At 41.0% G+C, this 27,562-nt stretch overlaps 1 protein-coding gene across 2 annotated transcripts in view; it reads right to left on the bottom strand.

Moving 5' to 3' along the window:
* The window catches only part of cpne5b (copine Vb), a gene marked incomplete at its 3' end in the record, with an annotated part of 164,198 nt that overhangs the window by 30,301 nt on the left and 106,335 nt on the right, over positions 1 to 27,562 (bottom strand). For both annotated transcript variants that reach the window (XM_079396420.1, XM_079396421.1), the window contains exons 8-9: positions 12,134 to 12,237; positions 5,765 to 5,869 (exon numbers count right to left, since the gene is read on the bottom strand). In XM_079396420.1, coding sequence (XP_079252546.1) covers positions 5,765 to 5,869; positions 12,134 to 12,237 — 209 coding nt within the window. The remainder of the gene's footprint in view (positions 1 to 5,764; positions 5,870 to 12,133; positions 12,238 to 27,562) is intronic.

The following is a 27,562-nucleotide window of genomic DNA, read 5'->3' as shown; positions in this document are numbered from 1 at the left end:
TGTTGGAATAAATATCGCATGCTGATGTTAAAAGTTTTTTTTTTTTTATGTAGCTATATGTCATCTTAACACATTTAATATTAATTAGCATTAATATTTATGATCAGAAAGGTGATTAAAAATTAAAGTGGGTCATTGTAACATATTTAACACTCTTAAGTACAATAGATATAAGTGACAAAATCAGTCTGTTCCAGGAAAATAGTGAAGATTATGCTGTGCTGATTTAGGGGGATTCCACGGCTAATCAATTTATAATCCTGTGCAAGACTGAACTTCTTTCACCATGCTTTGATTGGTCTCTTGCTGCTTAGGCCTAAATTGAGTCATCAGTCACAATTAAACAAAACGAGTGCAGGTTGGTGAATGCATCCTGTGGCAGGTGTTCGCTCAATGGCTTACATCAACAAGATTTTCTGAAAAAATAAAGCTAGCTGCCCATATTAATGAGAGTCTCTTAAAGCTTGCTCATTAGCATGACTGAGAGGCATTACAGAAAACTCTATAGACCGGCAAAAAAAAATCTGTTCCTGTTTACTTCCTGTCTGCAAACAATCCAGAACTCCCACGCAAATCATTACAGCCATTTATGGAGAAAGTGATTAATTCTTATGATTACACTGAGTCGGTGTCAAGGGGGCACAGTGCTTCTGGAATAAAAGCACAAATGAATGGCATGGGGCGGCTCGCTCAGTTCTGCTGAGTTGTCTTGATGTTTACTTTGGGGTAAACAAATGAGTGGGCTAATATGTCCCTCAATGTCCGTAAATTCGAAAAAGCATGCCATGAGCAGTTAATATATTTCATGTTGTTCCAAACCTGCAAGACTTTTTTTTTTTTTGCTTTGGACTACTTTCATTGTTCACTCTCAGAAAAAAAGTTGGGGTGGTACGTTTTCAAAAGGTACACCTTTTGAAGAAAGAAAGAAAGAAAGAAAGAAAGAAAGAAAGAAAGAAAGAAAGAAAGAAAGAAAGAAAGAAAGAAAGAAAGAAAGAAAGTTATATTTTTGGCAACTATAAAGGCTCTTTTACACCAAAAGTGAGATTAATTAGTCTCAGCCAGAAGTAAGTGCCTCTGCCTCTTCACCTCACTCCCAATTTCTCTCAACACAGGCACAGGAGTTGTCTGTGAATAAATGGGAAAACAAAGTAACTTGCATTACTTATTTGAAAAAGTAACTCAGATGTTTTCTTGTAAATTTAAAAGTAATGAATTACTTTGCTAGTTACTTAAAAAGTAATCTGATTACTTAACTCACATCGCTTGTAATGTGCTAGCCCCAACACTGCACCTTTGTACCTTCTTTACCATATATATTTACCATATATATATTGGTACCTTAAAAGGTGCCTATTGGTACCTAAATGGCACATATTTGTACCTTTTGAAAAGCTTCTGCCCCAGTCCCAGTTTTTGTACCTTTTTTTCCGTGAATGTATATAGACAAAACATTATTTAAAATGTCGTCTTTTGTGTTTCACACGCAGGTTTGGAATGACATGAGAAGGAAAACAGAATTTTCATTTTTGAGAACCTCCAACTAGGGAACCATCCTTTTCAGAGGGTAACCGCTATACTGACGAAGAGAAACTCTATCTGAAAAACTTTTCACCTCAACATTGCCATTTGACTTTTAGGCAAAAGTTTTGCACACCTCACCAGTAAGGCAAAGCGAACGCAATATATCAGAGGATCTCCTGTAGTCGAGGAAGCAACAAAAACACGCTCCCTCCATGGAATTGTGGGCGGTAGCGTCCTTTGACGTTCGTTATCTTCAAAGTAGTGAGTCAGCACCTCTCTGAGCATCTGTCACCTGAGCGTCATGTTCCCTGACAGCAAGAGAGTGCAGCCGCCAAGACGGCTCCCTAGGCAGCTGTCTATCAAGCCTCACAACAGAAGAGAAGAAAATAGATAGCGCTCTAAGCCCAAACAGCGAGGACGGGAGGCGGGGTAGGAGCTGTGCAGAAGACATTGAAGGCTGAAGGTACAATCCAGAGCTGTTTTTAATTCCCATGCACTGACCTCAAACCAAATCGTCGATCCGAGCTTCTCATCGCTTCAGGCATCGTGTTTATAAAGCGTTGTGTGGGATTGGAAAGCCACATCGGATGTCAACACCAGTGTTTATTGTAAAACTGTGGTAGTCTCTTGATGAAACATTCATATATTTTGAGATGCATTTTCAAATTCTGTTTGACATTAGTCATTTTCTAGTGAAAATTTGATTCCTCTGGAAATTTCGAAAAACTTAGCATAAGGTTTTCATAGATAAAACAAGGCATATATCCTCCCCAAGGTTTATTCTTAGTCTAAAGTAGAACATCTGTGATTCATTTCATTACCATCTCAAATTAATTGAGATCAGAATTAAACCATGGAGACGTGTGGGGGATGTTTCGTATCTATACTCTTTTGAAGCTTGGAATAGAATGGATGCACACTGACATCTATTTTAATGGGCTCTGGAGCTATAATTTGTTACCGTCGACATAAATGGTATGGGTGATGCATTGACGTCGTCCTCTTTGGGAACTTCATTCACACAGATCGGCACAGTTCCCCAGGAGACAACCGCCTGTGGTGGCACTGCAACATCATGTAATTTATGTTCCATATATATTCACTGTCCTGGTTTATTTTCCCACTGTTAACACTCTTTCATGATGTGTATGGCCTGTCAAAGATGCGGCCATGCCTGATAGGTGGAGTGCCAGGGCTCTGCAGTATGATGAGCCAGAGAAGACAGCTGGATACAGAAAGATATGTGCTGAAAGCATTTTTATATTAATAAATGAAACAAATCTCAGGATTTGTAGCACAGTTAAAGGCATAGTTCACACAAAAATTAAAATTCTGCCATCAGTGACATCAAAGTACCACAAGAGCTGTAGAGACCAGATGGCTCCTTATGCTTTTGAATCGCTTTAACGGTACTTTGATGTCATAAACCGTTCGGTTTGTGCAGTGCCGCTTAAAGTCGAAGACACCAAATATGTATACGTATTTGCCTCACTTTGTCCATTCTCTGTAGGTCCCACCTTCTTACGCGCCACGATTGGCCATTTATGTACAATGCCTGCATGTTATTGGTCAAACTACTTTTCAATCATTACCTTCAGCAAGTAAAGTATGAAAACAGGAAAATCATTACGAAAGGCAATTTGCAAAGATTCCCTTCTGGTTTTGAAGCTGGATCACAAACAATTGGTACCGAGCCATCCTTCAGAAACAACCTGCTTTGTGTTGACGCTAAGCACACTAGTAAGCACACTACAATATCATGATTTTATTTTCTGTTCGATTAGTGTTCATTACAAAATTGTGGGGGGACAGATAATATAATGACGTTCATCATTGTAAAATAGTGATTTGAAATAGAGTGCAATAAAGCAGGAAAATTAATTTTCAAATTAATTTTTAAATTAATTAATCAGTTTAAAAGGCTATTATTCACCTCCTGCATGTGCTTTAAGTATTCGAAGTAGACCGCATTTTAATCGTTGTTTTGCATAAATTACAGCTGATTCATGTGAAATATTCACTCCTGTACATCCTTTAGAAACTCATCAGACGATCTCGTGTCGGTGGACAGACTTTAAAGCTGCAAGATGTGTGAGCACAAAAGATGGTGCTAATGAACAACTTTAGTTTGTGATCTAGTCAGAAGACGATGCTGTGCTGCTTTAATGCACTACAGGCTCGTGACTCAGAATGCAAAACGGAATGTAGCTTTTGGTCGCACTACAACGCTACTTGCTGGAAAAAGTAGTAAGCTACTGGAAAATCTATACTGTTTTAAAAGTAGCTGAGCTATCGTCACGCCAAAAAATGTAGTTACGTTAATAGCGTCGCTACTTGTAGCTAGCTACTCCCCAACACTGCAGTTTACAGCTCATTCAGGGCAACTTTCATGGGAGGGGCCTGTGCAAAGTGACGTCAGTTTGCCCAGAATCTGCTCTGAGAAAGTGCTTGTGATTTGTGGGGATTTTTTTAAAAAAAGCACTGGGTGGATTTTTATCATTATAGGGTGGTTGTGTAAACACACTGCCAAGACACATTTCAGTTCAAACACCATGTAAAAGTCAATAAATATCCCCTTTAAAATATTATTTTTATTTATGTTTTAGAATAGAATATAACTTAAAACTATATTGAGCTTGTTTTAACAACAGACCTTATATGAGGTATTTGAACAAAAAGAAAAAAAAAAAACATTGGCTTTCGTTTTTACCACCGACCATTGTTGAAGATATTTGATACTCATTTTTGAATAAAAACACAATGAAATTTCGGCAAAATGCCTCACTTCCTGATTTGGCGTGGCATGTAGCCGTACTGCAGGGTGGTGCCTGTCATGAAAGATTAACCCTGGAAAGCAGCTAGAGCACACACAGGCAAGAACATAATTTTTTGACATGCAGTTTTGGTTCCCCAAGCTGAATGGTCGGGACAGGGTGGTGACCCTCGCTGTGTCAAATGTGTGAGAAGCGGGCAGAGCATGTACTACTGTAGCTACTCAGGCATGTCACACCTATGCTATCTCTACAGTATCTCTCTTTTTGAACTGATGTATGATAAATTTATAATGCTTATAGCATTCTCGAGCAAATACATGGTGGCAAGGGTCAACTTCAACAGTTATTTTGTGGTAACCATGGAGACGATCTGCTGGCATCTCTAAAACAGCTTTGTAAAAGCAGTTATTATGATCTTATTTAACACACTGTACATATTTTAGTTACATTATACATCATTATATCTGATGTTCAGTCATCTTTGTATGCAAACACTCCTGAGCAAGCTTTTCAAAGGCAAATATTGGTTGGCCTATTTTTCACGTCACATTTATATGGTCCTGTATGTCAAATATGCAACACTTTTCATGCCATTAAAAATCAATGAATGAATAAAAAAAGCATGCAAGGGCATACAATACAAAATAAACAAGATGATAAGCCAATAATGTTATTGTTAACTAAAGCTCATTATATATATATATATATATATATATATATATATATATAATGAGTTTTAGATATGAGTTTTAGTTAACAATAACATTATTGGCTTATCATCTATATATACATACATGCAACTGCAAACAAGAACACATATACATTTTACTTTGCATCTACAAGTCTTTGAGCCTCACAGGACTTGTACCCGAGCACTCTGCATTGCAAGTGCAATGCTGTACCAGGTGAGCAACCGAGCTAGTTTACTACAACAGAAAATCCACACATATGAAGCTGGTTATGTGATGCAAACATCAAAATGCTTTACTTTATAAATTATGTACTATGGTAATAGTTCATATGTGTTAGTGTTTATGTAGGTAGAGGCATGTTTTTCCAATGAGCCTACGTTGACACGTCTCATATTTCATATTTCATCTCAAGCTCTTCTTCTGCTGTCTCCTTGGTAACCAACTACACTTTTCTTTTAAAAAAATAGACAGACAGACAGACAGACAGACAGATAGACAGATAGATAGATAGATAGATAGCTAGATAGATAGATAGATAGATAGATAGATAGATAGATAGATAGATAGATAGATAGATAGATAGATAGATAGATAGATAGATAGATAGATAGATAGATAGATTTTGACGAAAACAACTTTAGGTCACTCTTGATATGTTCAATAATAAGAATAAAAAAAAATAATAAATATATTCATTGACTCCTTTTAGGGGAGTTAAAGGGTTAAGAGACCTAATGGTGTTATGTAAGAAAGCCAGTGCTGGTCTTTGTGCCTTACCTGTCATAGTCTCCATTACAGAGAGCTCTGACTGGAATAGTGAACGGCTGCCAAACAGGGTTGAGTGTGTTCTTCACCACCTCAGTCTTATGGCAGATCGTAAACCTTCATGTTGAGAGAACAAACAGAAACACAAAGATGTGAAGGCACTGCGTAGCCTCTGAGGAAACTTGAACATGACTAACATCAGCCACCTGCTGTGTTTATCTCATGGTGGTTAAAGCTGATAAACCACATAACATCAGTTATACATATCACATTGTTTTCGGGGTGTTTTTTAGACTTTGGAAATTATATATGTCATGTACATAATATGGTTTCCAAAAGTATATGAAATTGCATTGTAGCGTAATTATCAAACTATAAAAAGTAACATCCTTCCATTTTATAACAGATATTATTTAACATTTGATAATTAGCCCCTTCATCCTAAACCTGTTAAAGCACAATCTGACTCCTCTGAGCCTCTGCACAGCTATTTTAGCTGCTCTGTTGAGTATTTTTGCTCTAAAAGACAAAATGGGCAAACTACATCACGGCTCTTGAAAACATGAAACCAACACTGCTGAAAAAAATACGTAAAGCAAAACTAGAATTAAATGAAATTATTAATAAAAAAACCCAATTCTTAGCACAAAGACTTCGCTGGCAAGAATTTGAATATGGTAACAAATCAGGTCAATTCCTAGCGAACCAGTTAAAAATAAATAAAGAAAAAACAACTATATGTGCTGTTAAAGATTTAACTGGGGATACAGTATATGACCCTGAAAGAATAAACAACACTTTCAGGGACTTTTACAAATCTTTATATTCTCCACAGATAAACCCATCTAAAGACGAAATTGACCAATTTCTTGACAATATAACTCTTCCGAAATTATCAGAAAATCAAGCGATGACATTGGATTCTCCACTGACATCAGATGAACTTCAGGAAGCCTTGAACAGTATGCCCAATAAAAAGGCTCCAGGTCCAGATGGCTTTCCAGCAGAATTCTATAAAGAATTCTGGGTAATTCTGTCACCAACATTCTACAGAATGTTGCAGGAAACCAAGGAAAATGGTAGACTTCCACCAAATATGAATTCTGCCAACATTAGTCTCTTGCTAAAACCAGGCAAAGACCCTGTATTGCCTACCAGCTATCGTCCAATATCCCTTATTAATGTGGACACTAAAATAATCTGCAAAGCTATCTCAAAAAGAATAGAGAAGATAACCCCTCTCATAATTCATTCCGACCAAACTGGTTTCATAAAAGGGAGGCACTCCTCAACAAATACACATAGGTTACTTAACTTGATAGACTATTCATGCAATAGAAACCTTCAAATTACAATATTGTCTCTAGATGCAGAAAAAGCTTTTGATAGGGTTAACTGGAATTTTCTATTTGCAACTTTACACAAATTTGGTTTTGGAAACTCTTTCATAAACTGGTTAAAAATATTATATAACTCTCCAACAGCATGTGTCAGGACAAATGGCCAAACATCCTCTAGCTTCTATCTTAAGAGGGGCACCAGGCAGGGATGCCCCCTCTCCCCCTCACTGTTTGCAGTTTTTATTGAACCACTAGCAGCAGCAATTAGACAGGCTACAGTGATTAAAGGCATTAAATGCAAGAATGTAGAACATAAAGTTAGTCTTTACGCAGATGATGTGTTACTTTTTCTTCAGCATTCACAAACCACTCTCTCTGAGGTAATTACATTAATAAACTCTTTCTCAAGAGTCTCAGATTATTCAATAAACTGGTTAAAATCAACAGTTCTTCCAATTAATTGCTCCTTCCAGAATTCCTCCACTCCACTGCAATCTGGAAATATTAAATATTTAGGTATTAATGTTTCTCCTAGGCTGACAGATTTGATTAAATTAAACCACATCCCACTTTTAAAGACGGTAGAAGATGATCTAACCAGATGGAAGTCTCTACCCATATCACTCATGGGAAGAGTCGCCTCAATAAAAATGATGGTTTTGCCAAGAATTAATTATTTATTTGCAATGATCCCGAGCAAACCATCACCTGACTGGTTTAGATCTCTGGACTCCTCCATCTCTAAATTCCTTTGGAAAGGTAAACCCCCGCGTATTAGCTTAAAAACGCTACAAAAGACCAAGGATAAAGGAGGACTAGATCTACCTAACTTTCACCACTATTTCTTAGCCAACAGGCTTCAACACATTTCAGGGTGGTTAAAACACACCCTCTTAGATGAGCCTTGGCTAGATGTAGAACAGGCATTATGCAATAATATAGAGATTTCGGATCTGCCATTCATTAGCTTGATCATCAAACGACACGTATGCTTCAAAAGCATCAGTATCAGCTCTTCTCTGACAGCATGGTGGGAGTTTCTAAAAATGACTGAGTCTTCACTAATCCCATGCAAACGTACCCCCATCTGGAACAATCCTGACATATTACTAAACAATAATATGATGAACCTCACAGATTGGAGTTGTAAAGGTATTAAATACCTGGAACATATATTAGAAGGGACAGACTTTATTCCCTTTGACAAATTAGTTAAACAATATGGGATTAACAAAAACAGATTTTTAGAATATCAACAAATTAAATCTATTGTAAAAGGGAAATTTAAATCTAATCATATCAAATTACAAATACCACCAAGTGTGGCAGATTTTCTTAATCTCAAAACCCCCAAATTAATGTCTAAAATATACAGGACACTTTCCAAAATAGATGAATCAGTATCACTTCCTATTGCAAAATGGGAGGCAGATCTAGCAGTAAACTGGGACCATAATTTCTGGTCTCAGATATGTTTAAAAACCTTTGAACTGATTAGAAATCCTGGTTTACAATTAATACAATACAAAATCCTGCATAGAGTGCACTACACAGGTCATCGGATGTTCAGGATGGGTCTTACAGCTTCTAACAACTGCTCACACTGTCAAGGCAATACACCTGACAATTACATCCACGCTCTATGGTTCTGTCCACCTGTTCAGAGGTACTGGTACAGGATTTGTGAAGATTTATCAAAGTGTCTTAAATGCTCTATTCCAGCCTCTCCTTCAGTCTGCTTGTTGGGCGACCTAGATGGTGTCACTACAGAAGGTAACACAATCCACATGGCTTTCACTGCCCTATGCATTGCTAAGAAGACTGTCCTCATGAACTGGAAAAATAAAAATAATCTTAATATCAACCAATATAGAAATTATTTGTGGGATTATATTAGTCTTGACACAGCTTTTGCTGCCACATTAGATCAATCTCTCTGGACTCCTTTGATCAGCTCCATCACCTAGTGTGAGTGGGGGTCCTGATTCTGTCCGGCTGTGGTTTTTGCTGTTGGGGTGGCCATATGGGCTTGGGGCATCTGGGAGTTCCCTGGGGGTGGGTTTCTTGGGGGGTTCGGCGCTGGGGCTGCGATCTTGGCCTGGATGGGGTATTGGTGACTCTTGGGTGCTGTTTTTCTGGCGGCTGCATGCGGCGCTACTGGGGATGCCTGTGCCGGCGGACGTAGGTTGCCGGCCTGGCGGCTGTACTATTCCAGGGTTGGTCCGGGGGGGGCTTGGGGTTCTGGGGGCGCTCTGCCTCCCGGTTGGGGTTACGGCTGGGCCTGGGGGGCTTGGGTCCTGGTTGGTGTGCCGCCGGGAGCATGGGTTGGTGCATGCGCTTGGGCCCGGCCCTGGTGTGGGGGTCTTCGATGCATCGGTGCCTCCGCGGGGGGGATCCAATAGAGGCAGGGAAAACGGGCCTAACCTGGGTGTCTTATTGTCTTATGTAGTCTGGGAGTTGAATGAGTGATGGGGTGGGGTAGTTTTTCCTCTGCTGTGGGGTCTGGTGGGCCGCCCCGGGCTGCCATGGGCCCTGGTCTGGATGGGCCTGGGCCCCCCGCCCTGGGCAGATTTGGGGTAACGGGGGTGCCTATGGGGGTCAGCGGGGGAGCTGGCTCCGAAGGGGGGGGTATTTTGCCCCCTCTGATGCTTTCCTCCCCATCCCTAAGGCTTCACTTCTCCCGCTCCATCACACCAACACATAGGTAGGGTTTTGAGGTGCGGGTGTGTCGCTGGGATGCGGGGGAGGTGGTACTCCTCTGTCTCCTCGTGGCCACCTGCATCTCAATCACACATTACAGCTTAGACATTCTCATTACTTACTGTCACATGACACATACATATAGGGCCTTGGGGGTGGGCACACTGAATGGCATCCGGAGGGCGGTCTGTTCATTCAGCCTTCCCTCTGGTGCCAGTGCCCACTTCTCAATTTTAAGTTGCACATAGACATTGAGGGCTCTAGGGAGGGGACGAGCTGACACAAGCTTGTGGAGGGTGCCCCTCCCCTGTTTTAAAGCACCCCTGTTTTAAAGCACCTTAGAACAACACACACCAACACTACATTTGAGCGGGTGAGGTGAAGCATGGGGTCTCTTTTTTTTTTTATTTTTTTATTTTTTTCTCACACCCCTGTTCTCTGTTCTCTGTCCGGGGCCGGGGGCTGCGAGGATGAGCTGGCCGCCCGGTCGGGGTCTGGGCTGGTGGTCTTCTCTGCTGCTGCGGGGACCGGGGTGGTCTTCCTGTCCCCACGCCAGAGCGAAGGGGGTTCAGCTCCGGGATCGGGCGCTGATTACCCCTCTGGGGGTGGTGGTGCCTGGATCTAGGAGTATAGAGTGCATATAGGGAGTGTGAGTGTGGGTACCATGTCCATTTTTGTGTGTCTACATGTGGGGCGAGGGTGAGAATATTCGTTGCGTGCATGAGGGTGGGAACGTATGCTTGTGTATATGTGTGCTTGTTCGTCTACGTCTATGTGTCAGGTCGGGCCTTAGACTCCACCTCACTCATCATCTCAGTCGACCCCCACCCCACCACCATGCCCTGCCGGTGGAGGATGCCGCCGGTGCATTGGTGGTTTCTCGCGCCGGGGCAGGATGCTCGGGTGAGCGCTGGCCCACTCTCGGCGGTCGCTTGGCGGGGCCTGGCCCTACTGGCCTTGCTGGGCCCCGGTTGGGGGGTGGGGGGCCCTTGGATCTCCGGGCCCAGGGCTCGGTCTGCCCTGGTGTGGTCGGCTGCCGGCGGAGCCTGCGGGCTTGCCGCCACGGCACCCTGGGGTGTCTACACTGTGGCTGTCGGATGTCCCACCTTCGGGCTCTCCTCTGCCCTTTTCTGGGTGGGGGCCGCAGTTGTCCCTGCGGTGGTTCCCCTGGGGGTCCCGTGCCCTGGGGGGCCTCCGGATGTTTGGGGCCTGGGTCTCTTCCATGCCTGCTTCATGCCTTGCGGGATGGGGCTGTTGTTCCCCACACACACACTATTAAACATTTACATGGAGGAACCTTATGAACACAAGCGCGCTCACACACACAGGTGTACACTCAAGCATTCACATTGGTGTAAAAACGGGTGCTCACAGACACACATTGTTCTGATCTGCTGTTGCTTCAAAACTTATTTTGTAATATTAGTTATGCGTGTTGCTCAATAACATTTAACATTTAGAATTTATTGTGATTCATACAGATGTTGGTTGTTGCTGCAGTTTCTCTGATGTTGTGTCTTCTGTTGTGTCTTCTGTTGTTTTCTCTTTTTGTCAGCAGGTATCGAAGCAAATTGTCTGTTTTTTTTTTTTTTTGTTTTGTTTTTTCCTCTCTCTCTCTATCCCCCATTCTTTTTTTTTTCCTCTCTCTCTCTCCACCTTCTCTGTTGACTTTATCCACAATTTTTTTTTTTTTTTTTTTTTTTTTTTTTCTAATTCCTTTTTTTTTTTTTTTTTTTTTTTTTTTTTTATTATTATTATTTTTATTATTATCATTATAATTATAATTATTATTTTTTTTATTATTATTATTATTTTTTATTTATTTTTTTTTTCTCTCTCTTGTTTTCTCTGTCCCCTGGTCTTGTCGGTCATAGTATGGTTAAATAAAAGGGTATATAAAATTTAATTAATTAATTAATAAAAAAAAATAATAAAAAAAAAAAAAAAAAAAAAAAGGCTGTGAATGATGATAGCATAACTACACATACGTACTGTCATGTGTTATCTGTGTTACTGACAGGCCAAAGAAAAAAAAAAAAAAAAAAAAAAAAAAAAAAAAAAAAAAAAAAAAAAAAAAGAAAACATGAAACCACGGTCACTTAAGTAAAGAGGCTTTGATGGAAAACTGGTTACACCAGGATAGAAGGCCTTTTCCTGTTCCTCTGTACACACACAGAGAGTCATTTTCAGCCGATAAATTTCCCACAGAGCAGCGAAATGTTTTGCCAGTCTCATAGTACAAGGGTGTGGGGGGGAGCTGGGTATCATGGGAGATGTTGCTTTCACAGTACCTATGATTAAAATACAGCTGTGGTGTTTTAAATCAAGGTAGGACACTTACGTGCCATCTTCGTTACTTCTGTAGAAGACCATGAAGGGATCGGATTTCCCGAAAAAATCCTTCTTGTCCAATTTGTTGGCACAGAACTGCATGGTTGCACTGTCCTATAGAGAGAGAGAGTAGAGAGGTAGAAACTTTTAAAATTTTTAAAAGTTGTATAAATTCACTAATTTAAAATGACCCAAACTTTATATTCCCTATTCCCTGAGTATTATTATTATTATTATTAATGAATGAATGAATGATGCATTTATATTGCGCTTTGTGTATTGCTGTACACCCAAAGTTCTTTACAATCATGTGTGTGTGTGTGTGGGGGGGGGGGGTCTCTCCTCAACCACTACAGGTATATGCCATAAACGCTACTGCAATATAGTTCAAGTTCAAGTTCAAGTTTAAGTTGAGCTTTATTCATTCCGCTACATGTGGGGACATACAGGTTCTAGGACAGACTAGCCTGGCTCTGGTCACCACTATGGTCTCCTCGTGGTGAGTCTTCTTTTATGCAATACTTTTGTACAATCACAGTAGTATATCAAGATTGTACTTATAAAACCTTCCTGTACATGCTTCTTTTAAAAATTAACAAGAGAATGTTTCTCTTGCAGGCTACTAAGAAGACAGAAACGTGTTGACCGAGACATGCTGCTGCAGGGTACTGCACTACCCAAACAATTATATTTGGCCAAGGAGTCACTTCCTGAAGTGTGCACACTTCCAGCTGCTCCTGCACAGCATGGAACGAAATGTCGTGCCTCGCAGGACCATATATAGTTGTATATCTATCTATCTATCTAGGCATGTGTTGAATTGATAGCAACAACACAGAGTCTGCATTGATTACAAAGCAGAGAGAATAGAACCAAAACACTTTCATCTAATTCATCTGGGAGAACGGGAGGCTCATTAGAGCCAGATCTGTGATCTCGTTGAAGTGAACACACAGAAATGAATTAAGTCTATGAAGCTTTGGAATTTGAGCTCTATTCAGTCATGAAGAATGCTGGTCTGTGATCAGCTTCTGCTTCACCTGTCATTATGATTATGACCATGACTACCATGTAGAAACAACTCTAGATCAGCAGTTTCATGCTATGATAATTCTGGATGCGAATCAACTCATGCTTATAATTTTTGGATTGGCCCTTGAGATCAAAGGTAAAGCACATTCAGTGCAGAAGATGTATCTACTTCAACTAGAATGAAGCCATTTGAGAAATTATTCTATCCGGTTATTAAATTACACTGCAAGTTCCGAAGGTCTGAACGTTTCATAGAGACATTACATAAAGACATTTAGTTGTATAAACACTGACTGAATATCTAATGACTGCTGTTTGCAGGGGCGTTTTCTCAGAAGAGACATAAGAGTGCTTCCTCAAAAAACCTGGATGAGAAAATAATCAACAGTACAAAAATAATGCAGTGGTTTTTTTTTTTTTTCTAAAGCATGTTCTCTAAAGAGCCAATATCTTTTTTAATAATGCTGCCTCTCAACCTCGCAAAATGTAAAAAAAAAAACAGCTTAATATTTTTATTTTTTTTTGTGAAAACTGGGATACACAGATTTTTCAGGACTCTTTGCTGAATAGACAGTTCAAAAGATCTGCATTTATTTAAAATATACATTTTTATAACATTATAAATGCTGTTACGGTCGCTTTTGATTAATTCAATGCATCCTTTAAAATAAAAATAAATCAGTCAATTGTAACAGAAGTGGTCTGGACACAGAGGAATATATGGCAGTACGATGGTTAGTAGAGACTTGAGACTGTAGGTGAAGCAGAAAGGATATACTGATGGATGTTGTATCTTGCCAGGAACTCATGGAGGACTTGAGGCAGCACACACCCCAGACGGATGATGGAGACAATGGAGGATGATCGCTGGAGGAAGACGGAGGAGGGAGACACGGAGGAACCATGAAGGAGAGGAGCAGGAGATAAGTACGTTGGCAGGTAGGTATCAGGTGAGTAACAGCGAAGAGCTGAGAGAGTCCACTTCGAATTGTCGAGATCGGACAATGAACTGGCGTGGAGTGTGTGCTTATGTAGTGCAGAGATGATTGGGTGCTGATGAGGTGCAGGTGAGTGTGATTTAGAACTCAGGTGACAGAGATCGCTGTGATGGGTTGGTGATGGAGCCCGTTCGATCTGTGACATTACCCCCCTGACGACAACGTGGTGGTCTACCTCTGGGTCTGGGTTCTGGTCGATCGAGGAAATTAGTGTGGAAGTCAGTGATGAGTGCTGGATCCAGGATGTTGTTTTTAGGAACCCACAACCTCTCCTCTGGGCCGTACCCCTCCCAATCCACAAGGTATTCCAGTCGACCACCACGGCATCGGGAATCCAGGATTGTTCTGACCTCGTAGATGGCTCCGTCCTCCAGAATCAGCGGGAGAGGGGGTTCCGCACTCGGACCGGGCTCTGTGGAGACAGGAGAGTGATACGGTTTCAGGAGGGAGACATGGAAGGTGGAATTAATTCTGTAAGGTGGAGGTAAGTTCAACTGAAAGGTGACCGGATTAATCTGTCTCCGAATTGCGAAGGGGCCAATGAATCTGGGAGCGAGCTTTCTGCAAGGCAGGCGCATCTTGATGTCCCTCGTGGATAGCCAGACCTTCTGTCCTGGATGGTAGGGAGGGGCATTGGACCTACGAAGGTCTGCTGTCACCTTGTGCCTGCAGATAGCTCATTGCAGATGGTGGTGTGCATCATCCCAGACCCTCTCGCTTTCTCGGAACCAGTAATCCACCGCCAGGGCATCCGAGGGTTCCCCGGACCAGGGGAACATGGGTGGCTGGAAGCCGAGCATGCACTGGAAGGGAGTGAGTCCAGTAGCAGACTGACGAAGGGAGTTTTGGGCATACTTGGCCCAGCCAAGGAACTGGTTCCAAGTGTCCTGGTGACCATGGCAGAAGGTTCGCAGGAAGCGTCTGATTTCTTGGATCTTCCTCTCCATCTGCCGTTACGGTCACACCTAGGAGTTTAAAGATGCTATTCCATACTCGGGAGATAAATTGGGGGCCTCTGTCTGACACTATGTCTTTGGGGAGGCCGAAATACCTGAAGACATGGTTAAACATCAGTTCAGCTGTTTCCATTGCCGTGGGCAAACCTCTAAGAGGAATCAGTCGGCAGGACTTGGAGATTCGATTCACGACCACCAGGATGCATGTGTTACCATTAGAGGCTGGCAACTCAGTGATAAAATCAACCCCTAGGTAACCCCATGGGTCGGTTGGGAACGGGCAGTGGGAGGAGCTTGCCTGCTGGAAGATGGCGAGACTTTTGGAGATGGCACACTCTTCACAACCCTGCACGAACCTTCTCACATCCCTAGCCATATTGGGCCACCAATAGCGGCCCTTTAGCAGCGAGAGGGTAGCGTTGGCCCCAGGGTGGCCAGTGCCCAGTGATGAGTGCACAGAGTGAATGAGGGGAGTGCACTGAGTCCGTGTGACATACTGTGCATCTGGAGGACAGCCCGGCGGAGTGACAGTGAGGCATTGGAAGAGGGAGCGGATTCAGGATTCCACTGGATGGGACTGACAAACATACTTTCTGGGATGATGGGTTCCGTGACTTCTTCATTCTCTTCGGGAGCAAAGAGGCGTGACAGGGCATCCGCTTTGGTGTTCTTGGGTCCTGGGTGATACGAGCCTGACGTGGATTGAGCCTCTTTGCTTCCCTCAGATACTGCAGATTCTTGTGATCAGTAAATACGGTAAAAGGATGTTGGGTCCCCTCCAACCAATGTCTCCATTCTTCCAAGGTGAGTTTGATGGCAAGGAGTTCTCTGTTGCCGATTTACATTTACATTTACGCATTTAGCAGACGCTTTTATTCAAAGCGACTTACATTGCATTCAAGTTACAGTTTTTACATTCAGCTCTTGCTTTCCCTGGGAATCGAACCCATGATCTTGGTGTTGCTAGCGCCTTGCTCTACTACTTGAGCTACAGGAAAGCTGCCGATATTGTAGTTGCGTCCCGCTGGGCTGAGTTTCCATGAAAAGAAGGCACATGGATGGAGTTTTGCGGGGTTCCCCTGCTGCTGGCATAATATAGCTCCTACCCCCGTTGTAGAAGCATCTACTTAAACTGTGAACGGTTTCTGGGGATCAGGATGTACGAGGATAGGAGCTTGGGTGAAGGCTTCCTCCAAGCTTGCGAATGCTTCGTCGGGTGCTGGAGACCAGGACAGAGACTTGGGCTTGAGGAGGTTGGTAAGTGGACTGGTGAGGGTACTGTAGTTTTGAATGAATCAACGATAGAAATTGGAAAAGCCTAGGAATCTTTGGAGTTCTTTTATGGTGGTTGGTGTGGGCCAGGACTTGATGGCTTCCACCTTCCCCTCGTTCATCCGGATGCCACTGCTGTCAATATGATACCCCAGGAACTGTACAGAAGTGTGGTGGAATGAGAATTTCTCGGCTTTGAGGCAGAGTTGGAACTGTCGAAGACGTTGGAGGACCTCCGCTACTTGGTGGCGATGTTCGGCCAGGCTCCGAGAGTAGATGAGGATATCGTCGATGTAAACGAGGACGAAGTGGTGGAGATAGTCTCGGAGCACCTCATGCATGAAGTCTTGGAATATGGAGGGGGTGTTGACTAGGCCATACGGCATCACCAAATATTCATATTGTAGGGGTCACAAATGCTGTTTTCCATTCGTCCCCCTCACGTATCCGGATGAGGTCAAGTTTGATGAAGATGGCACCACGGAGATGTTCCAAGGCTGCTGGAACGAGAGGAAGGGGATAACGGAACTTGACTGTTATGTTGTTAAGGGCCCGGTAGTCTTTGCAAGGCCGCAAGCCTCCATCCTTTTTGGCGACAAAAAAGAAGCTGGAAGCAGCAGGGGACATGGAAAGGTGGATATAGCCTTGCTTAAGAGCCTCTTCAATATACTCCTTCATGGCCTTCTGCTCTGGGAGTGATAACGAGTAGATCTTCCCTTTGAGCACTGACTCACCCGGTAACAGATCTATCGTGCAGTCCCATGGCCGGTGAGGTGGCAATTGTGAGGCCTTCTTCGGGGAAAAGACGTCACTGAAGTGGGAGTATCAGCTCCGGATGTCCACGGATTGTTTTTCGATGGGGCTTTCAATGGACGTGGAATTAAGGGACAGAGTCTGATCATCTCGTCGGGGAGGTTGAGTTAGGTGAGGGAAACAGGCCAGAAAGCACTGGTTACCCCACTTCAGGACGTCTCGAGAGCGCCAGGATATTTGGGGTTCGTGAAGTGCAAACCAGGGTCTGCCGAGGATGATATCCATGGTGGCTTCCTCCAGAACCAGCAAATGCAGATCCTCTTCGTGCAGGAGACCCACTCTTAGGTGTACGGGACCGGCCAGGAATCTGACGTTGTGCCGACTGAGAGGTTTTCCGGTTACCGAGTGGACCTGGTAGACTTTGGAGTTATGGGTTGTAGGGACCTTGAGCTGGTGGCAGAGGCTCCCGGATATGAAGTTTCCGGCAGAACCTGAGTCGAGAAGGGCATGGACTGGAATGGAGATGTTGGGTGCAATAAGCTTTACCACTATAATGAGGGGTTTCATATTTTGTGGGACTGGTTCAATGGCACTCACCAACAATCGTGGAGGTCGAGTGGGGCATGTGGAGATCATATGCCCTGAATTTCCACAGTATAGGCAGAGTCCTCTCATGAGTCGCCTCTGCCGCTCAGCGGATGACAGTCGCATATTGTCGGTCAACATGGGTTCTGGGACTGGTTCTGGAGGATGGTTGGTCTCTGGGTGACGTAGTGAGGGAGTGCAACGGTTCAGCATGGCTTGTTCCTCGAAACATGATTGCATGCGTTTGGAGCAGCGAATAGAGAGTTGAATCAGACTTTCCAGGCAATAGGTGTCATCATAACCAGCAAGTTGTAGACGTAATCTGGGCTCCAAACCTTGACGGTATGTGATTATCAATGATCACTTATTCCATCCACTGGCAGCGGGAAGGGTTCGAAATTTTAAGGCATACTCATTGGTGGACAGGGACCCTTGTCGGAGATGGTACAGTTGGTCACTAATGGAGGTATTACCAGAGGGCCTTCTGAAAACTTCTCTGAAATGAGTGACAAAGTTATCAAATGTGTGGGTAACATTACCCGATTGAGCCCAGATCGTCTCAGCCCACTGAAGCACCTTGCCGGAAAGGAGAGAGACGATGAACGCGATCTTGGATTTTTCTGTGGGATATAAGTAAGGTGGGACTGGCGATTACCGGTGGTGAAGTGGCGGTGGTGGATACGGAAGTGACCGGTGGTGATGGAGGAGGTACAGGAGTGAGAACTCATCGGAGATGATCCACGAGTTCCTGGAAAGGGTCCGGTTGGCTAATGCTGAATCACTCTGTTGTGGGTCCGATCTTCTGTAACAGAAGTGGTCTGGACACAGAGGATTAGTAAATAATGCAGGATGTTTATTGATTCAGCAGAGGAATATATGGCAGTATGATGGTGAGTAGAGACTGTAGGTGAAAAGTCTAGAAAGGATATACTGATGGATGTTGTATCTTGCCAGGAACTCGTGGAGAACTTGAGGCAGCACACACATCAGACGGACGATGGAGACAATGGAGGCTGATCGCTAGTATTTCACAATAGTATTTAGTATTGGGGAAACAGTGTGCGTGTTCATGATTTTGATTAGTTTTATTGTTCCGCCATTAGATGGCAACAATAAACTGTTTCTATGAGTGAGTCAGCAGTAAAGACTTTTATATTGAAAGAGACTGAAACACTGTTTTGTAAACAAAACAGCTTGTAAGACGCAGCCAACAAATGCAATGAGCAGCACTGTCATCACCCTTAAAGTTCCTGCTATTCTGGGTAATAATAGGTTCATATTTTGGTTTTGGGAGTCCCCAACAACAGACTGACATGCATGCAAGGCCAAAAAAAAAAAAAATACAAGGTCTTATAATATGCATTTATTTTCACCTTACTTGCTCAACGGCTCCCAAACGATTCGCTCAACGATTCATTTTTCCAAACCCCTCCTTTGTGTGATGCTAATCTGCGGTGATTGGTCCGATTGGTCTCATTTTCACTTCATCATGCCTGTAATGTCTGATAAAGCAGCATTTGAGAGCGCAGTGCTGCTTTCTGTACAGCGTTACTGGGGAAGCTGCTATTTTTACCGCTCCAAAAGCGGCACCTAGTGGCAAAGAATGAATTTGCCTTTTCATTCAGACCAACAAGAAAAGACCAACAAGTGGCTGGGAAATATGCTAATGTTGAATATTGACGTCAACATGAAACGGCTTGGGATTCGTTTTAAAAATTACTCTTTTCAATGATTCAGAGTCAACTCTTTCTTTTGAGAGACAGTAACTTTATACATGATGCACACTTTGCAGGATGTTTTCATTCACTTATAGCTGTGTTACACACTGTATGAAAAGTAATTTTCAAAAATCCATAACACACTTTAACAGATGAAAGGATATTACGACAGTGTGTAACACAGCCTATCGCTTTCCTCAGTGGACATTCAAATTAATGTTTTATTATAATATTTTATTGTTATTGTTTCATTAAACTGAGGAAGGAATGCTGTATCATATGCAGGTAATCACACTCGTATCACGGTTCAGGGTGCCTTCTCGGCTCCTCGTGCTGTCTGTGTTGTCCTGTCATGTTCGGCAGCTTGTGGTCTGGGCAATCAGTGCTGATCGTGCAGCGGGAGGGCACAGATCACGAGCTGACTCTCCCCCACCTGTCGCTCATTCCCCCACTCCCATATATGTCCCTGTTTTTCCGTTCCTCGTTGTGAGTAGATGTCCGTACTCGTGTTGTGTGTATGAGAATCTCACTTCTCAATTTCTGACTCTCTGTTACCTTGTGCTACAGGACTCGTAGCACGGAGATCCAGCAGCAGCTTGTGTGGTCCGCTGACGCTGCCGGCCAGCTCTGGAATCTCCGCTTCCCTAAGCCGCCGTTATATACAGTATTGTTTATGTTATTTTGTGTTTTGGTGGCGAAAATACCTCATCGTTGCTTCGTTACTAGTTCTAAAGTGACACTTTCGAAATAGAAACGGAGGCTTGGGCTCAGCTGTTAAACTGTCAACTTGAGATCTGAATTTGTCAACTTAAGATCTACACATTTGTGCCCTCAAACTGTTGTATAAATGCAATATCACACAAGTAGCAGTGCATTCTGGCTGTATATCGGCACACTGTGATTATCTGCGACTGAATCACAGCCGTGCCAATATAAAGCCATATCACACTGCTGATTGTGTGATATTGCTCATATAAATTATATATAATTTTTTTATATATAAATATAAACATAAAACATATTAGCATTGAAATAGTATAGTATTATATATTATAGCAGTAGTTTCTGAACCCCAAAAGCTGTGTAAACATCAAATTAATCATGAAATTTGTGATTATACATCTATGATTACTCATACATACACACACAAAACCAGAGAGAGGATACCGCCTTCTCATTTTAAAAGCCCGCAACACGCCACTGGCAGTTTGGTCTCAGCAGTAAGGCGCTTACAAAACATTTTACAGTTTAAATGCTCCCCTGTGTATAACACATCTCCGATATAAATTGCAGCTCTTTCTCCCTACCACAGTGCTGCTGCTCATTCTGACCTAGAGGCATGGCACTGCGGTTAGACGCGTTACTGACTGAGCATGAATGCCATGTGACTTCATGCTAAAACCAATATGCAATATCTCCTGCTTTTGAAAGTGATGACCACTATAAAATGCATTAAAATGTCAAATGCGTTTCTACTGAAATAAACAAATAAACAGTGTTTTCCTTTGATTTCTCAGAGTGGATGTTCTAATGTGTTCATTTTCTCCTCATCGACCCCAGAAGACAAAATACTCAACACATCATAATAGCTTCCCTTGTTTTTCTTGACTTTTATAGCAAAAGTGCCTTGTTGTCATTGTAGGCAAACAACAATGTCTTTAATTGAGTCATACTCTAGCTTCCCATTCATTTAAAATAACTCAGTAAAGCCTCTTCGTTTGACAGCAGCGGTCAGACTCTTGCTGCTGTTTTTGATGATTGACACTGTTCAAATGGAAACGTCTGGATCGTCTCATTCTCAGCTGAGCGCCCACAGAGCTCCCTGGAAACCAATTTTCACTTTCCCTGGTAGTCTAAGTCTTAGTAATTTCTCTGAGTTTTAAGAAAACTTAAATAATGTTGATTTAAGATTGTAATTTGTCATTGATTCCTGTATATTAACACTGTTATTAAATATTGTGTAAATTAGCTCCAGATATTACCACAACTGAGCAAGAGACTTTACCATTTTATCTTCAGTGCACACTCACAAATGAGTCAAAGAGCCTTCTAGACTTCTGCAGTAAGTGGAATCGAGAGAAACCGTGGTCAATAAAGCAACACCCACAACAGAGAAAATGAAACAAGAAACACAAATAAACGGCTTTCAAACTGGTTAAAGCATAAAATGGCTTTCATAGCAAAGTACATTTTAAAACAAACTTCTGTCTGAGTCAGAATATTCAGTGGGAAACATATGGTAGAGCTTAATTTCATTCACTGGAATCGGATGTTTTTATTCCTGGTTAATATGTATCATATAATAGTGGGTAAAAGAAACACACACACACACACACAAAACACTCAATACAGGTATACTGAGGCACAATTAATAATTAATATATGAATTATAATATAATTATTATTACATATATATGTATAATATGTAGCATTTTAAATTTGTAGCCATCACAAGAATAAATTATATAAAAAATGTGGAAAAAAAAATAAGAAAATAATCTAGATGGCACAATCAGATTGGCCTGTGCTGATTTTGTAGCCAATGAGTTGCTTTCTCAACATTTAAATAGTCTGGTTCAGTGTTTGCTGTAAGCTGGCAGTGGATCTAACAGAGTTCCTCTGAAACCCTCCACCTCCCCCAGCTCCACCCATCTAGATCTCATGTGGGATTTATGTATGCGCACTCATGCAGCAGCTGCATTTCTTATATGATCATAGAAGAGTGTCTCGGAATCTGTTGGCAGAAGCAAGTCCATACCTGCAGTAGCTACAGCTTGCATACATTGCATACCAAATACATCAACATTGTCATATCCATTAACATGCTAAAATTATTTCAGCAGTCGTAATGATATATATATATATATATATATATATATATATATATATATATATATATATATATATATATATATATATACATATATATATATATATACATACATATATATATACATATATATATATATATACATACATATATATATATATATACATATATATATATATACATATATATATATATATACATATATATATATATATATATATATATATATATATGAAGAGTTTATTTGCAGAAACCGATAAACGCCACTTTAAAAAAAACCGAACTGATCGCTGTACATTATTCTTCACATATAGTGCAATCCGAATCCACGTTTTGTCAAAAAAGCTGGTATTGTCCACTTCCAAGGCATCACGAGATCACGTTTTACTGCAGAAGCTGACAAGCGTCCTTGTTGTTTGTGAACAGAAGCCGATAAGTCCATTTCAGCGAATCAGCGCACTGTATTCAGGTCAGGTGACAAGGCTACCTTCACTTTGAAAAGACGTGCTAGCTGAGAGAAGTTTTGTCAAAGCTGACTAAAAGTGATCGAGGATGGATCATTTCGATGAACTTGATGAAAATGTGATATCTTCTTCAGGGAGAAAAATAAAAATAAATGCTGAAACATTTTCATGGAACCTTGCAAAAGCAGCGCGTTACAATGGTGAGCGAAAAGCTCTGTGTATTGCGTGTAATAACATCCATACAGTTTATGATCACAACAACCATAACATTTGTCAGGCATCTACGTTGTCATCTGAGGAGTGGGTTTTTTTTACGAGTGGGTTTTTTTTTACTCTAAAACATGAAATGTGGAGTTATCTGCTTTTGCCAAGAAACAACTGTTGGAGTTATCTGCTTTTGCTATAAAACAAACTTTTAATGTGTAAAAAAACATACTTTCAATGAACTTTAAATTTGTAAATTACCTGTATTTGATAAAAACAACCCCACTGCAGTTTGATTGATATTATTTAGAATGAAAAAAACGTGATTTCTGAGAACAAAAAAAAAAAAATGGAGTTATCGGTTTTTGCAAATGAACTCTTCATATCATATATATATATATATATATATATATATTCTGCAGAGGAAAGAAAGTCATACAGGTTTGGAAGGACATGAGGATGAATAAATGAGGACACAATTTTAATTTTTGAGTGAACTTTTTCTTTAGCATTCAGGCAATATGTTTTCCAAGTGGATAACACAACAAATCAAAACCAAGCTCTTAAAAGTACAGCATGTTTTGCAAACTGCATGCTCCTGCGTGAGCGATTGAAGGGCCGAACTAATGGCTAATCTGGAAGCAGATGTTGAACAGCCCTGTTATCTGCACAGAGCACTAGATCGCTCTTAGTAAACAAACTTTGTTGTTGCAAGCTCTGTGACCTGCAGAATACTGATGACATGCTAATAGACATTTACTGCTGATGAGTGCGGTTTCACGTTTATCATACTCGAAGATGCTCTGCTTAGAGAGCAATTAAACATGGGGTTGCTCTAAAGGCTAATTCCTAGACTGCTATATCAACATATTCTGAGGCTGTTTTGAAAGCCCTTTCCTCCTTCCCCTCTGTAATCGCTTGTTACTGTCCTCCAAAGTCACTCGCCCTTGTTGCAACACCCCAGCCCTCGTGTTTCCAGCTGTCCAGACAGCATGGCATGGCAGATGAGAGCTATCATATCCCTTCTATCGCCTTCCCATAAAAAGCCCAGCGGAAAATGATGCCTTGGTGCCTTTTCACATGACAACCTTCAGGAATCTGCCAGCTATAGAGGGACATAACACTTTAAGAGCGGCTTTAGGGTTCTCACTAGAAAGCATCAGTGACACACACTGAAATGAGGCAGTATGAATATCTGCCTGAAGCGCAGACACCTAAATAGGACACTTTATGAGAGGGAGATAAGGGTGGAAAGTTCAGCATGCATTTGGATTCAAATGCAGTCTTCACCCACACACCCCTTTGCAGCTACAAAATAATGCCACTCGGTCTTTGTAATGCCCCAAAGCCTCATATATATATATATATATATTTTTTTTTTTTTTGTCTGCTAGAATACATTTAGAAGATACTTAACATGATAAAGTATGTATTTTTTCTCTGTATAATTTATCTTCTTTTCTTCTTCTTCTTCTTCTTCTTTTATTATTATTATTATGTATATAATGATCTTTTTTATTTTAAAGGCCTAAAATATAAATCATCAGACTACTGTTTATAGTTTATGATTTATTAACAACAAAACAGAACATGCATGTTGATTTAGTTTTTGTTTTGTTTTTTTGAAGAAGAATTACATTTTGAATCATAAATAAAACACAAAGCAATTAATATCAGTTTCTTTCATTTCTTCTTTAGAAATAAAATCACTAGTTAAAATCCATTAGGTCAATATATGATGAATTCAAAAACGTATAAAATAAATAACACACCAGTGCAACTTAATCATAATTGTACATGATTTGATTAGATGCATTTTATAATTGCTCCCCTCTCAGATCATCAGAACATAAATGCAAGTATAAGAAGCACAGAGGGTCAAGAACAGGAAAGGTTCCTGAACATATTTTGTAATTTTTGTCATTTTCCTACTCCTTAACCACACACTATTTGATATGTAATAAAATTTAGCTTAGTAGATCATAGCTCAAGCTTCAACCTCAAACCTAAGCCTTTGTCCAACCCTAAAATCTCATTGGTTGGTATAGAAACAAGCCCAATTTAATGTGGGGTAGATGTACGTGTGTCTGTACAGCATGAGGTTTCACAGTATAAAACAAGCCTGTGAAATAGCCTGTGGTCTTAGTGTTTAAAATTGTGATGACCAGAACAGAACTGGGAAGTGTGCCTGAATAATATCTCCAAAAGAAGAGATTTCTCTGGCTCAAAATGAAACTGACTTACATTCTGCTCTTGAGAAGCAGTCAAATCAAATTTAGAGCTGAAACAAGGAGTCAATTTGGCATGAAAGCCAGGATAATGCATAAGCAAATGATGTATGTGTGAAGTCAGCTATCAATCCTCAGCAGTCGGCTTTCAGGGGTCAGTGTGAAAGAGAGGTTATCTGCTAATATTCTCAATCATCTTTGGGCTTTGGTGCTTTTATATGCTGAATTCTCAGTAGAGACGGGCTATGGCAATCCCAACATGCCTGAGAGTGTTAAAGAATCAATATGATCAATATTGACAATGTCCAATTCTATTCTCTATTCAACACAGATAATACTGTGCAATACTGCTGAAAGACAAACATGGGTCGTCGAAATCGGACACAGTCTTACATTTTCCACTTCATACCCTCAGAAGCCACTTAAACAGATGCTGCAGATGTTTATGCTGGTATTTTCTTGTGGCATTGTCCAACTGCTACTTACTTAAAGGGACAGTTCACCCAAAATCACATTTCTGCTTTCATTTACTCCCCTTATGTCACTGTGAATCTACAACTTTATTCCTAAAACACAATGGAAGTCAGTGGGCTCCAATATTGCTTGGTTCCCAAAATCCTTAAACATATCTTCTTTTGTGTTGCACAAAATAAACTCTTACAGGTTTGAAACAATATGAGGGGCAAGTACTGTGAATCATGACAGAACTGTCATTTGTGTGGAGTGTTTCTTTAACTACATATCTCAATAGTTCTTTTTGGTTAGTTGTTTTAATATTGGATTGATAAAAATGTTGAAGCAAATATTTGCCAATACCTAAGCATAACACCACAAGTGTAACAAGGTGGACATAACACCCCAAAAAAGCACAAAAATTCATGTTTTTAGGAAGTTCCCATCCCTTGTCTGAGCAAAGTCAGTTCAGTAAGTTTTAGCCTAATGTGATCACATTAACTAGCATTTCAGGGAAAAGAAAATCCTCTCTGCTTGAATATGACCGGAACACAACATGAGCTTTATAAATTATATGTAGTACATAATGTTAAATTTGATAAACAATTACTTCCTTATTTAAATTTAATTTACAGTAGTTAGCTACAATATCTACACTTTGGAGCAACTTCAATGTATTTGAATGACTTCATATCGATTGCAACTTGGCCAACTACAGTTTCAAATAGCTTGCTAACCTAATCAAACTCATCATGCTGGACTGAATTCAAGTTTTAGGTTGAGTTTGCTCTCTTGAATGATTCTTGTCAGCCTACAAGAGGAATTAGCAAAAATCATTAGTAAAGAATTCATGATTGATTTTCCCACACGCTGATGGCACAAAACCAAGGTTTTCCCATCTCTCACTCTTAGTGCACTGCATAAAAAAACAGCCCTGAGTGTATCCAGTCCTTAGATGCTTCTAGAGAACAAAGTCTCAGTTACATGAAGCATATTTAAATATAAATGTGTCCAGCAGTTTTGGGAGGCTTGAATCGATATTTTTTTTTTTTACTAATTAATCAAACAATAATAATTCACAATTAATCATAAATATATTTACACACTAAATTACTAAATGAACGTAGACTCAACATACAGGAAGTATAGTTCAAATAATATTTGCACAATATATTAAATAATATTGTTTACACATTTTATGAAATCAACCTATGAATAGCTTACTCAAGATAGCTGTCTCAAGTTTTTTTAGCATTTAGGGGAAAGGGAAGTGGTGTGTGGCCAAGTATGGTGACCCATACTCTGAATTTGTGCTCTGCATTTAACCCATCCAAGTGCACACACGCAGTAGTGAACACACACCCGTAGCAGTGGGCAGCCAATGCTGCAGTGCCCGGGGAGCAGTTGGGGGTTCGGTGCCTTGCTCAAGGGTCTCACCTCAGTCGTGGTATTGAGGGTGGAGAGAGTGTTGCTTATACACTCCCCCACCTACAATCTGAGGTGCCTACAACCTGAGACTCGAACCCACGACCTTCAGGTTACAAGTCCAACTCTCTATCCATTAGGCCAAGACTGCCCCATGATTTAACCATAACACATCTGCACAATGGTACAGAAATCTGAAACCATTGGGTGAAAATTATTTCATGAGCCCTTTCGATTAGTATTTACAATTTATTTTAATTTAAAGCTCCATTATTATACTTCTTCACACTTTAATGAGGACGGGAATAGCCTTTATTGAGCTGGATACTGATTTCATAGCACGCATGTGACTTAAATCACAGAGGAGGGATCTGGGTCAGATGCATAATAAGAGTCCACTCCACTGGATTCACGTTACCTTGAGCTCAAATTAAAGCTTTTGGTGTGTAAAATACAGGCAGTGGAGCAAAAAGATCTAAAATGAACTCCGCTATTGATAAAAATAGCAGGGAGGCAGTAGA

This window comes from Barbus barbus (genome assembly GCF_936440315.1).
Source record: "Barbus barbus genome assembly, chromosome: 37".
Lineage (NCBI taxonomy): Eukaryota > Metazoa > Chordata > Actinopteri > Cypriniformes > Cyprinidae > Barbus > Barbus barbus.
Note: the sequence above shows the minus strand (reverse complement) of the source record. Positions and strands in the feature narration are given on the sequence as shown.